Genomic DNA, 14,251 nt, shown 5'->3' on the forward strand with positions numbered 1-14,251 from the left:
GCGCTTGGGCATTGTTGAACGTTAAGTCCATGTCTCCTTTCGGAGAAAGCCCTCCCCACTCCAAATGTTCCACAGAACCAACGATGCGGATGGGATAAGGCTGACTACGTCATACTACTGTACGTCTTTACAAAGCAGAGACCTGGGTACGAACCCAGATCTAGCACGGAGCGTTAATCTCTCAGTTATATCTGTATTTTCTACTGTATTACGCCATACAGGGAAGATGCTGTTTTTGCGGTTAGAGAGGAGAGTCTTTAGCATGGTATTGTACATCTCTCACGAGTTAAACGGCCTGCAACTTCTCTCGTACTGTGTGGGCTTGTGGATCGCTCTGTTAGTCGTGTCACAAGTACAGTTTTGCCAGCATGATTAAGCACTAGCACAATGAAACTGCGAGAGAAACGCTCTCGTCCCGCACGTGCTCAGTTGTGCAGCCTGTAAGTCAGTCAAACAAACGCCTCTTAGCTCAGGACCGCAGCAGAGACGTATGTCGTGCGTCACCTTACTCCGCCTCGCAGCTCGGGCGGCTGCCAACAGCCGATGCAAGAGCCTTCGTGCTGCAACAGCAGTTAGTCACGAATGCGTCATCGCGCGCTCAGTTTTCACAGAGTTCATTCAGTGTGTTAGTAATCTACAGTTTTTTAGCAAACTCTTTTGTTAATATTTATTGAATTCTGCAGCTAAGTGATTACCGTGTTGTTGCCGGCCGTTGTGGCAGAGCGGTTCTAGGCGCTTCAGTCCGGAACCGCGCTGCTGCTATGGTCGAAGGTTCGAATCCTGCCTCGGGCATGGATGTGTGTGATGTCCTTAGGTTATTTAGGTTTAAGTAGTTCTAAGTCTAGGGGACTGGTGACCTCAGATGTTAAGTCTCATAGTGCTCAGAGTCATTTGAACTATTTTTGATTATCGTGTTGCCGCTACTTGCGGAGTTTTCATCAGAAGACGACAGTCTTATCTGTTGAAACTGGTAACCAGGTATAAATAGTACTGAATACGATCTTGGTTATTAGATTTTTTCCTTAATTTTAAATGACTAAGTTTGCTTTGAAAGGATACCAATTTATATCAATTACTTCTCTCATGGTGTTCCTAAGTAACACACTTCTTAATGATGGCTAGACAAAACCATGCTCGTGTTTGCAATTAAATTTAGTTCCACTTACATACTGAAGTTTGCAATTGCTGTACTACTTTCCAAAATGAAAGTATCCATTCGCACTTTATACTTGAAGCTATTGGGATTAGGGTTCTTAAAAACCGGTATGGATTGATTTCATTGAAGAGTGGTGCCCCACAAATACTAAAGAAAGACTGGAATATTATAGGTACTAAAGGGGACGTCGTTATAATTATGGAGCCTTTCCTGTGACTCGTTGTCGTCTAAGGTCACATCCAATATAAAACTGAGCTTCCATCACGTATACCTATCACAGTCAATGTCCTCAGTAATTTTTTCATCATAATTGTTTTCAGCTTTCGAGTAAACTATTTTTGCATGCTGTAAGACGTCCCACTAACTTGACTCATTGTCTGTTGGCTTACGACTCGGGATTTGATCAACTTTTTCCAGCATGAGTGGATGGCTTTGTCATGGATTCGCACTTAGTTGCCAATGGCAGAACACCAGCAATGAAGACTGAGTCTTTGAAAATGTCTACCACTCGTGCTGATGAAGCATCAGAAGCATAATTAAACAAACGTCAGCCGAAGATCGCGAGATGAAAGTCAACTGGTAATATGTGACTACGAAAGACTCAACCACTTTATCCCTCTATCCTGTGATCTTTACTTTCCCCCTTGTTCTAGTACCTCTTAACTGTTTTAAATAGTGACCTTTTTAACAAACACGACTCAATAACTTCATTTGAGCCGCTGACCAATTTCAGCATTAAAGTGTTGGAAAATGAGGCACTTAAGAATGTCGTAGCACACACCATTGACACATAATGTCCCGCACAAGATGACAAAGATTACTGACCTGGAAAGGAAACGTAGTCATCATAAAGTTCCATTGTGATGTATCCATTAAATCATATGGAACTGAGAAAGGTTTCTGAGGAAAATGTTCATCATTTTAAGTCAATTCCCTTCTAATGTGTTACATGAGTCACAAACATGAGTCACTTTACTTCCTAGATAGTAAACTTGCCATATCATTCTTAACGAAAAGAAATATTCAGATAAAATACAAGGGGCGATCAAAATGTTTCCGTTCGAATGCCGTACCACCCAGAAATGGTATAGCCGGCCGTGTGGCCGAGCGATTCTAGGCGCTTCAGTTTGGAACGGCGCGACCGCTACTGTCGCAGGTTCGAATCCTGCCTCGGGCATGGACGTGTGTGCTGTCCTTAGGTTAGTTAGCTTTCAGTAGTTCTAAGTTCTAGGGAACTGATGACCTCAGATGTTACGTCCCATAGCGCTTCGAGCCATTTGAACCCAGTAACGGTATATCAGTGAGACAAAATCGCTGTGAGCGCTGAGGCAATCACCCCTCCGACACATCCACTTGAAGATACCCCATTGGTAAAACACTGTGTCCCACTGCGTGAACAAATCCGTCATTGCCTACCGTACATCCTCGTCCGACAGCAATATTCGACTCTTCAAGGCCTTTTTTTTAAGGACCGAAAGAGTGACAATCGCCTGGGGTGAGAACAGAACTGTGGGACGGATGCTCGAGTTTGTTTCACTGGAGCTGGCATAACTTCTGCATTACGATATTTCCAACATTGGGACTTGGTTTATCACGAAGCAGTAGCATGGAACTTGGCGCACCATTCCAATACGATAGTTTTCTGCACGTTGGTCCTGTTTGGACTTATTTGGTAATAACGCCGTCATAGTTCACATTTCCGCATTTACCGCATGCACACCGGGAAGACACGAAAACCCCACTAATCCCTTGCCAACATGTCGGTGGTTATATAACCTCATCTGAGTCCCGATACGTTGCATATATGCTGTATCAACGCCCTCAAACGGAAACTTTTTGATTGATCCTTATATTTTTGGGGGTTTTATAAGACTTTTACAATTATCAGTATGTTGACAATATGTATGTGTTACCTATTGTGGAACGCCATAAGCTCAATGAGACTGTACTAGACGATGCTGTTGTACACTGAAGGGCAAAAAATCGCAAGACGAAAAAATAATTAATGTAAATAATGTAATTTTGTGAATGTATTTCTCTAGGTAACATATTTAAATGATGAGCATGGCAAGATCACAGGTTACTGTAAGCTCGAGATAAGCCATCGCAAATGTGAAATGATGGTGCATTAATAATCAATGTACCCCCAGACTGTTGAATGCAACCATGCAAACGTGCAGCCATTGCGTTTTACAGGCGTCGGATGTCAGTTTGTGGGACGGAATTCTATGCCTGTTGCACTTGGTCGGTCAGTACAGGGACGGTTAATACTGTTTGTTGATGACGCTGGAGTTGTCTTGCGGTAATGTTCCATGTGTGCTCGATTGGAGATAGATCTGGTGATCGACGAGACCAAAGCAACATGTCCACACTGCGTAGAGCATGTTGGGTTACAGTTGCGATATGTGGACGAGCGTTACCCTATTGGAAAGCACAAGCTGGAACGCTGTTCATGAATGACAGCACTACAGATCGAATTACCATATTGATGTATAATTTTCCAACCAGGGTGCATGAGATAACCACGAGAGTGGTCCTGCTGTCATCGAAATCGCACCCCAGACGATAACTGCAGGAGTATGTCCGGTGCGTCTATCACGCAGACAGGTTGGTTGCAGGCCCTCAATTGGCCTCCTAACTAACAAAAGGCCATCTCTGGCACCGAGGCAGAACCAGCTGTCATTGGAAAACACAACAGACCATCACCTTGCCCTTCTATGATCTCTCACTTGAGACCGCTGAAGTCGCAAATGGCAGAGGTTTGGTGTCAGTAGAATAAAAGCTACAGGGCGCCTGTCTCGGAGCAGTCAGTGAAGTAACTGATTTGCAACAGTTCTATGTGTCACTAGTATGGTGCCAACTGCTGCTCAAACTGCTACTGTAGATGCAGTATGATGCACCGCAACCATACGCCGAAAACGAAGGTCTTCTCTTTCGGCCGTGTCACGTGGCTGCCCAGATCCCGGTCCTTTTACGACTGTACATTCTCGCTGCCACTTCTGCCAGCAATCATATACATTCTTGCCAACTCTTTCTGCAGTATCGCGGAAGGAACATCTAGTTTCCCGTAGCTCTACTACACGACCTCGTTGAAACTTAGTGAGATGTTAACAATCGCGTTATAGTGTACCTTTCGAAATATTAAAGCCGATATATTTGAGGTAAATATTAAAAGGACTCTGAATAATATTGTATGGACATAAACGACAAATTAATTATGAAAATGTATTAAATTAGCTTCAAAGAAAGACTATATCGATTGCAATGTTATAAAAAAAGACATTATTTATATTAGATGAGATCGTAGTGCATAACGTTCTCGAAACTAACATTATTATCTTTGTCATTACATATAAGAGAAAAAAGATATTTAAAATCACTTCGAGTCAGATCATTTCTGCTGCTGTACGTAAGGTATGCTTGCGGTAGCTTTTGTTCTTTTTGTTCTCGTACGTAGCGAATAATTCAAGTGTGTATTCTGTGCTTTGTGGAAATATATTTACAAAAAATGAGGACATTGTGTTACTTAAAGAACCCATGCAAACAATTCTTCCTGAATTAATAACTGCAAGAAGTTATGTAGCATTTTTGCAGTCTCTGAGAAGTGAGCGGCGGTGATCTTTGACTGACAACAACTGGCCGCCATTACGCGGCGTATTTAAATTTATTTTTCTGTGTAACATATCACCACAGCCGGAGCAGAAAGAATCATTTCAAGTTATTCAATTAACTAAAGTGCAAGGCTTCACTAATTTTATTTCGTCAAAAAATGCGTACTTTCAAAGAAACGATTTATTCTAGGTCAGTGAACTTAGCCTGCATTACATTCCGACGAAAGCATTTGAAATAATTTGTAGGGAGCCTGGCGCTCATTCCCCTCAAACATAATTTAACATTTATCTTTGGCCACCTACAAATCAATATATATATATCACTTAATAATAATAATAATTAATAACCACAGAAAGGAAGGGATAATATAGCGTCTTTGTCGCCTTACGCCATTCTTGATTAACATTAGCTCACCACGTCTAGTCATAAAGGTAACTAACGCTCACGACCGATACAGCGTATATTTAAAACATACCTGATTTTTATCCTCATAGTGACGGTAACAGCGCCACTTTTATCGAGTAGTGCAAAATTTTAATAGACATCAGCTTTTCATGTAGGAACACGCCTTTCAACTTTCTGTTATGTCGCAGAACTCCTTCTTGGCGTTCCAATTTTTTTCCGTCACTTCAAAAATGGTTCAAATGGCTCTGAGCTCTAGGGGACTTAACTTCTGAGGTCATCAGTCCCCTAGAACTTAGAACTACTTAAACCTAGCTAACCTAAGGACAACATAAACATATGTAACATAATGTACATAAATATAAGAAAAGACCTGTTGCTGTGTGATTACACGGCTGCAAAATATCATATTCATTAAATGTCAGGGAGCATACGTACAGAGGTTTTTAAAATAGAGTGACTTCATGCAATCTTAGGAAAAACAGATACCAGAGTGAGAGATATTGGAAGAATTGTGAAGATGGGTAGCCTATCTAAGAAGGAGAAAGCTTACAGAAATCTCGTCCGACCGACACTTGAGTACTACTCGTCAGTCTGGGATCCTTACCAGATAGGATTGATAAGAAGAAATAGAAGATCCAAAGAAGAGCAGCACATTTCGTCAAGGGTTCGTTTAGTAAGCGCGAAGGCGGCACGGAGGTTCTCAGCCAACTGCAGTGGCAGCCGAGGCCGGCCGGTGTGGCCGAGCGGTTCTAGGCGCTTCAGTCCGGAACCGCGCGACCGCTACGGTCGTAGGTTCGAATCCTGCCTCGGGCATGGATGTGTGTGATGTCCTTAGGTTAGTTAGGTTTAATTAGTTCTAAGTTCTAGGGGACTGATGACCTAAGAAGTTAAGTCCCCTAGAGCTCAGAGCCATTTGAACCATTTAGTAGTAGCCGATAGAAGGGAGGCGTTGCGTGGTTTACTGGTTGAATTGCGAGAGCGTATAAGTTCTAGACGAGTCAAATAAGGTATTGCTTCCTCCTAAATATATATCGCGGAAATATCAAGAAGAGATAAAATTAGGGAGATTCGAGCGCAGAAGGAGGTTTGTTAACAATCGTCCTTTTTGCACAACGTTCATGACTGGAGCAGGAACATGTAAGTCATACACAGACTACCCTCTATCACGCAACCGAAGATGATTTACGGAGAACAGATGTAGATTTGATGCAGAGATTGCGCGAATGCAGCCAGCTAAATTAATCAAAAATCAATTTATGTCGAATATATCCGACCACATTCACGCGAATATTCGCACAATTTTCTAGCCATCACATTTAAGTCCTATGGAAACGGTGAACATAAGTTACACTAAGGCGACGGCGAGGTGAATAGTTACATCTCTGTCAGTTAAAGGCTGTGTTTTGTAGGTCAAAATGCTTTATTTTTTAAACTCGCCCTTGTAGGCCAATTCACTTTTGTCCTATTTATTTCCAGAGTGTAGATTTCAGATCTTAAATGCAATTCTGGGAGGTCTGAAAAATTCTCATAAATGTGTGGGCATGAGACGGTCTCAGTTGTGCAAGAGATGTCATACTGCATCGTGATAATGATTCCAACCGAAGAGTCAGTGAATAACATAGTGTTATTGATTGAATTTCATTCCTATAGGTGTTTTCATGTTAGATGTAGTGGCGATTGCAATGTCTGGGAAGATTACACCTAAGAGAGTTGAACTTACACACTGAGGCGACGTTCGACAATTTAGATGCGCAACGGCAAATTAATGGAAAACGCTAACTCCTCTAAAATGCGAATAAGTGTATTTCCCGTTTAGTTACGTTTGTGGGAGAAGAGCTTTTCGCGAAAAAATCAGTTCGCGCTTAGGAACCCATAAATTTCAAACGCGTCTCGCACTTTTTCCTTATGATATTTCGGAAATGAATGCAAGGAAACAGTGAGATTCCATTTCAGAATGTAGAATTTCGCAGCGATTACATTGAATAAAAAGTTTTCGGTTTTGTAGCCATGTCAAACAGTTTAAGTTCTACTAGCATTCAGGCAAACACTCCTCGCTCAGGAATCACTACTGAGGTCCTGCTGGTAAGTCTGTATATACTATACTCTGCTTGCCGTCGTTGACGTCACTGGTGCTTATAGCATCGCCATAATTACATGGACAACGTTGCCTCCGCCTTCGATGCGCCCGCTTCAACCACGCGATCGCCGGATCCAACTCCTGAGCTGCACGTCGTCGTCGGTATCAAAGGTGTTATCGGTCATTTTTTTTCCGATTGCTTCTTTAATAACACAGTCCCAGACGCCGTCAGTGCAAGTCACAACAGAGGTTTCGTCAAATTTCATCTGGTGACCGTTTTCTAGAGCATGCTCGGCTAAGACAGTTTTCGGATTAGCGTAGCCGATAAAACCTCTCAAGCTTCTTCCGGCTTGTTCTACAGTGCGCAATATCCGAAGTAAGACTGGCCACATTCACAAAGGTATTTTGAAGACGCAAGGTGTTCTGAGACCTGCCGCATCTTTACTTGCACTCAGCAATTGGTGAAATTTTGACAAAGACCTGAAGATCGACTTCACTTCGTATCTTTTCAGACTGCGGCTATCTTGATCGATTCGGGGCCACGGAATGCGAAGAAACAAATTTCTTTTTCCGCTCCTCGTAGTGATCTTATTGCGATACTTGCTTGAGATCACTTCATTTATTTGGCGATCGTTGTAGCCTTTGTTACTGAAGAGCTTGCATTGGTGGCTCAGCTCATGGGGCAGGTTATCGGCGTCTGATATCGTTCTTACACGATGTACCGATGTTTGTAACACAGTGTGCTTCTAGGATGGGTGATGATGGCTGACGTTGTGCGACTACAGGTCAGCGTCTATAGGTTTTTTGTAGACGCTGCAAAAAGGCACGAAATTCGTTTGCGCCGGACGAGGACATCGAGGAAGGGCAAGGCGTCGTCCTCTTCTTCTTCCGCAGTGAACTCGATGTTAGCGTTAACGTTGAGATATTCCAGAAAGTCGGCAAGTTTTTCACGTTCATTGGGGAAAATCACGAACGCGTCATTAACATATCGGAAGAAAAAACTGGACTTTAATTTGGACTTGTCTAAGGCAAGAAGGCAATATCCTCACAATTCTCCGTAAAGATATTTGCATATATTGCGTTTTTCATAACAGACAGTGGAAATATTACGAAATAGTTTCGCTATCACGAATCCGGATTGACTTCAACTATTTGCGACACATGAACATTTTTGTCGGACAGTGAATGGAATCCAGATCTCCCACTTATCGCGAGCAGTCCCCTTAAGCACTTCGGCTAACCGAGCACTCTTCCATGACATAAACACAGACATTGGAACTATGTATCCATGTATCGACGGTCTACAATGACGATAAAACATTTGTCTTTCCCTGTGCTTGCATTACGAAAATGCGACCGTAAGGGTTGTGGACTCGTGACAGATGGAGTTGGATCGGTCCTCGAGCGTGTTCGTATAGCCGGTGGGTAAGGCGACTGCTTGCGAAAAGCGAGAAATCCGGGTTCGAGTCCCGGTTCGGCATACATTTTCATATGTCACAAGTAGCTGACGTCAATTCAGATTCGCGAAATGCAAATGCATTTCGTAACATTTACCACAACTGTAAGCTTCAGAATTGAGCCCGTTCCTTCAGACACGCGCCCTTGTCTGAAGGACATTCTAATCTGAAGATACAGACACTATATAAACACAGACATTGTAACCATCCATGATAACAGCGGCAACTGACGCTGGTGAGAGATTGGTTCAAATGGCTCTGAGCTCTATGGGACTTAACATCTGAGGTCATCAGTCCCCTAGAATTCAGAACTAATTAAACCTAACTAACCTGTGGACATCACACACATCCATGCCCGAGGCAGGATTCGAACCTGCGACCGTGGCGGTCGCGCGGGTCCCAGACTGAAGCGCCTAGAACCGCTTGGCCACTCCGGCCGGCCTGGTGAGAGAATACGATAACAGTATCCGAAACGGTTCCAGTAAACTTGGGCCCGCAAACGAACCTTTTGTGAGATAAGAGCTTACGTGTCGTCACTGATTTCATTATGAGATACTGTCCTTATCAGTACCAGTGTATTTTAAATGTAAACTTTTCGACCAAAGGCGCATCGCAATGGGATCAAATTGCACCCATGACACACGGTTAGCAACGATACTGTTTATTCGCTGAAGGAACGTGTTATTAGTCATCGAGTAAAACAGATATGACCTCTGGCGGGCCCCAAGGAAGTGTTATAAGCCCTCTGCTGTTCCCATCTATAAAAACGATTTAGGAGACATTCTGAGCAGCCCTCTTCAATTTTTTACAGATGATGCTGTCATTTACCATCTAGTTTAAATTTCGATTACATGTTAAATTAGACAAAAATGAAAAACTGTCAGTTCAACTAACTAACCTGGAATTATAATTACGAACAACTTAAATTGGAACGATCACACAGATAATTCTGTGGTGAAGGCGAACCATACACTACAATTTATTGGGACAACACTTAGAAGATGTAACAGGTCTGCTAAAGAGATTGCCTGCATTACGCTTGCCGTCCTCTGCTGAAGTATTAGTGTGAGGTACAGGATCCTAAAAAATTCAAAGAAGGGCAGCTTCTTTTGCATTATCGCGAAATAGGAGTGAGACTGTCACGAAGATGAAACGCGAGCTGGGGTGACAATCATAAAAACAAAGGCGGTTTTTAGTGTAGTGAGATATATTCCACGAAATTTCAGTATGCAACGTCCTCGTCTGAATGGGAAATTACTTTGTTGGTACCGGCATGTAAAGGGGGAATTGATTACTGTAATAAAGTAAGAGAAATCAGAGCTCGCACGGAAATATTTAAGTGTTCGTTTTTCCTGCGTACTGTTCGAGAGCAGAACATCAGAGAAACAGCTTAAAGGTCGTTCGATGAACTCTCTGCCAGTCACTTAAGAGTAAATTGCAAAGTAGTCATGTAGATGTAGATCATGTAGATGAAATCAGTGGACGAATGAGATGTTGGTCACTACCTTCCGCTGGCGGAACATACACTCCTGGAAATGGAAAAAAGAACACATTGACACCGGTGTGTCAGACCCACCATACTTGCTCCGGACACAGCGAGAGGGCTGTACAAGCAATGATCACACGCACGGCACAGCGGACACACCAGGAACCGCGGTGTTGGCCGTCGAATGGCGCTAGCTGCGCAGCATTTGTGCACCGCCGCCGTCAGTGTCAGCCAGTTTGCCGTGGCATACGGAGCTCCATCGCAGTCTTTAACACTGGTAGCATGCCGCGACAGCGTGGACGTGAACCGTATGTGCAGTTGAAGGACTTTGAGCGAGGGCGTATAGTGGGCATGCGGGAGGCCGGGTGGACGTACCGCCGAATTGTTCAACACGTGGGGCGTGAGGTCTCCACAGTACATCGATGTTGTCGCCAGTGGTCGGCGGAAGGTGCACGTGCCCGTCGACCTGGGACCGGACCGCAGCGACGCACGGATGCACGCCAAGACCGTAGGATCCTACGCAGTGCCGTAGGGGACCGCACCGCCACTTCCCAGCAAATTAGGGACACTGTTGCTCCTGGAGTATCGGCGAGGACCATTCGCAACCGTCTCCAGAAGCTGGGCTACGGCCCCGCACACCGTTAGGCCGTCTTCCGCTCACGCCCCAACATCGTGCAGCCGGCCTCCAGTGGTGTCGCGACAGGCGTGAATGGAGGGACGAATGGAGATGTGTCGTCTTCAGCGATGAGAGTCGCTTCTGCCTTGGTGCCAATGATGGTCGTATGCGTGTTTGGCGCCGTGCAGGTGAGCGCCACAATCAGGACTGCATACGACCGAGGCACACAGGGCCAACACCCGGCATCGTGGTGTGGAGAGCGATCTCCTACACTGGCCGTACACCACTGGTGATCGTCGAGGGGACACTGAATAGTGCACGGTACATCCAAACCGTCATCGAACCCATCGTTCTACCATTCCTAGACCGGCAAGGGAACTTGCTGTTCCAACAGGACAATGCACGTCCGCATGTATCCCGTGCCACCCAACGTGCTCTAGAAGGTGTAAGTCAACTACCCTGGCCAGCAAGATCTCCGGATGTGTCCCCCATTGAGCATGTTTGGGACTGGATGAAGCGTCGTCTCACGCGGTCTGCACGTCCAGCACGAACGCTGGTCCAACTGAGGCGCCAGGTGGAAATGGCATGGCAAGCCGTTCCACAGGACTACATCCAGCATCTCTACGATCGTCTCCATGGGAGAATAGCAGCCTGCATTGCTGCGAAAGGTGGATATACACTGTACTAGTGCCGACATTGTGCATGCTCTGTTGCCTGTGTCTATGTGCCTGTGGTTCTGTCAGTGTGATCATGTGATGTATCTGACCCCAGGAATGTGTCAATAAAGTTTCCCCTTCCTGGGACAATGAATTCACGGTGTTCTTATTTCAATTTCCAGGAGTGTATTACTATTGGAACAGTGCCGGCCGTTGTGGCTGAGCGGTTCTAGGCGCTTCAGTCCGGAACCGCGCTGCTGCTACGGTCGCAGGTTCGAATCCTGCCTCGGGCATGGATGTCTGTGATCTCCTAAGGTTAGTTAGGTTTAAGTAGTTCTAAGTTGTAGGGGACTGATGACCTCAGATGTTAAGTCCCATAGTGGTCAGAGCCATTTGAACATTTATAGATAGTTTACAGTGGACAGATTAATTTGGGAAAGCAATACCGCTGTGTCATATTTCATTGTAGAAGTGGAATACGTATAATAGTCAATACAAGCGTGGTTGACTGTAGGCGTTGTTAAGCACTATGGTAGACGCAAAAAATCAGTAAACGAAGTAAAAATGATCTGTACTGTTACCCTTTCAATGCAACATTTTCCCAAGTGAATTTGCAGAACTTTAATAATGTTAGTATTTAGTTTACAAACAAGCGTGTTCTCTATGTTAACCATCCTATACCCATGTCCGATCGCCGCAAATTAAAATACACGAAGTAAGAGAAGGCGGCTAACAAGCGGCACCTCCTCTGTGGACAAACAATACAAAAACTGGACAGTAGCTGACTAGAAGATAGAGTGCGCCCTATCGCCTTCAACTTACACGGTAAGTCATCCCACAAGAAATGTCTGGGTCTCTCTGGAACAATGGGTGAGACACATAACATTCAACATCTTCTCAGTTTTGTAGTTGTGCGAGGTGTAGTCATCAATGAGTGGCTTCAGCTGGATATGATAGAACCGGAAGAAACGTATGGACTCCGTTAGTTCCCTGAATTGAGGGCATTATCAAGGCTAGAGGTGAAACCCGCCCGGATAGCCGTCCCTGTTGAAGTACCGCCTCTGGGACAGGTAGGTGTGTCGGTCCTGTATCGAGTCTGCCCAGTCGATTAACGACGAGGTTCGGTGTGCCGGCAAGCCTGGATGTGGTTTTAAGGCGATTTCCCACATCCCACTAGGAGGATTCCGGGCTGGTATCCAAGTCCCACCTCTGTTACACGATTTGCAAACATTTAGAGAACTTTCGGTCCCTTGCACGTAGGTAAGACTACTCACAGACCTAGTCTATTCTGGGGAGGGTGGGGGTTAACAGGGTGGAGACAGGATCTGGCCACCAATTAAATTAACTACGCCAATTAAGATGAACATCAACAAAAGCAAAACGAGGATAATGGAATGTAGTCGAATTAAATCAGGTGATGCTGAGGGAATTAGATTAGGAAATGAGACACTTAAAGTAGTAAAGGAGTTTTCCTATTTGGGGAGCAAAGTAACTGATGATGGTCGAAGTAGAGAGGATATAAAATGTAGACTGGCAATTGCAAGGAAAGCGTTTCTAAAGAAGAGAAATTTGTTAACATCGAGCATAGATTTAAGTGTCAGGAAGTAGTTTCTGAAAGTTTTTGTATGGAGTGTGGCCTTGTATGGAAGTGAACGTGAACGATAAATAGTTTGGACAAGAAGAGAATAGAAGCTTTCGAAATGTGGTGCTACAGAACAATGCTGAAGATTAGATGGGTAGAACACATAACTAACGAGGAGGTACTGAATAGGATTGGGGAGAAGAGGAATTTGTGGCACAACTTGACTAGAAGAAGGGACCGGTTGGTAGGGCATGTTCTGAGGCATCAAGGGATCACAAATTTAGCATTGGAGGGCAGCGTGGAGGGTGAAAATCGTAGAGGGAGACCAAGAGATGAATACACTAATCAGATTCAGAAGGATGTAGGCTGCAGTAGGTACTGGGAGATGAAGAAGCTTGCACAGGATAGAGTAGCATGGAGAGCTGCATCAAACCAGTCTCAGGACTGAAGACCACAACAACAACAACGCCAATAAACATGTCGATGTGCAACAAAGGCAGAAGAAGATCGAGGCTAGGGGTGTAACAAGGTTATGAAGGTACTAGCGTGTTGCCTGTTGGGAGTGTGCTTAGATTATACGAGCACTGCAGTCAGAAGTAACCTGCATGAGACACAGAGCAGGCATACCTTGAGGTCACCGAGCTGCTCCATGAGCTTGCACAGGTTGTCCAGGTGGTCGAGCCCCGCCGTCCGCGGTTGCTGGGAAGAGGCCGAGGCGGACCTCACAGGCCCCGTGGCTGGGCTCTGGTCCTCCTCCTCCGCCACCCCCGAGTCCTGAGCGGACCCCGAGTCGGCCGCGGCGGGGGCGGCGGCTGTTCCGTCGTTGGCGGTGGTGGAGAGCGACATGAGGTACTCGAGGAATTCGTCCTCGCGCTGCAGCGCTTCACTCATCAGCCGCCGGCTCTTCTCTCGGTCGTTCTTATCCGCCGCATCCTGGGCTGCCGAGCCGTTCTGCGAGGGCAGCGGCGGCGGCGGGGGTGGCGGCGGTGGCGGCGACTTCTGCTCCCGCTCGTGCTGTTGCGGCTGCTCCATGGCGGAGGTCGGGTCACTTCACGCCACTCGCGCGAGGTCGCCGGGCGGAGTAATCGACCGTGACCGCAGGCACGACGGCTGGCTCCGGCCCCTGTGTCACCGCCGCCCGCTGGCGCAGGGCTCGGGGGCGGTGGGGCGTTCAGAATCGCGTTAGGCGCGCTGCACGGCGTCG

At 45.6% G+C, this 14,251-nt stretch overlaps 1 protein-coding gene across 1 annotated transcript in view; it reads right to left on the bottom strand.

The window, feature by feature from the left end:
* The window catches only part of LOC126153633 (uncharacterized), a 558,426-nt gene extending 544,546 nt beyond the window's left edge, over positions 1-13,880 (bottom strand). Inside the window, exon 1 of the mRNA XM_049916084.1 lies at positions 13,675-13,880. Within this exon, the coding sequence (XP_049772041.1) occupies positions 13,675-13,698 (24 nt within the window). The 5' untranslated portion in view covers positions 13,699-13,880. The remainder of the gene's footprint in view (positions 1-13,674) is intronic.
* Between the last annotated feature and the right edge of the window lie 371 nt (positions 13,881-14,251).

The sequence above is a fragment of the Schistocerca cancellata genome, chromosome 2 (genome assembly GCF_023864275.1).
Source record: "Schistocerca cancellata isolate TAMUIC-IGC-003103 chromosome 2, iqSchCanc2.1, whole genome shotgun sequence".
Taxonomy (NCBI): Eukaryota; Metazoa; Arthropoda; class Insecta; order Orthoptera; family Acrididae; genus Schistocerca; species Schistocerca cancellata.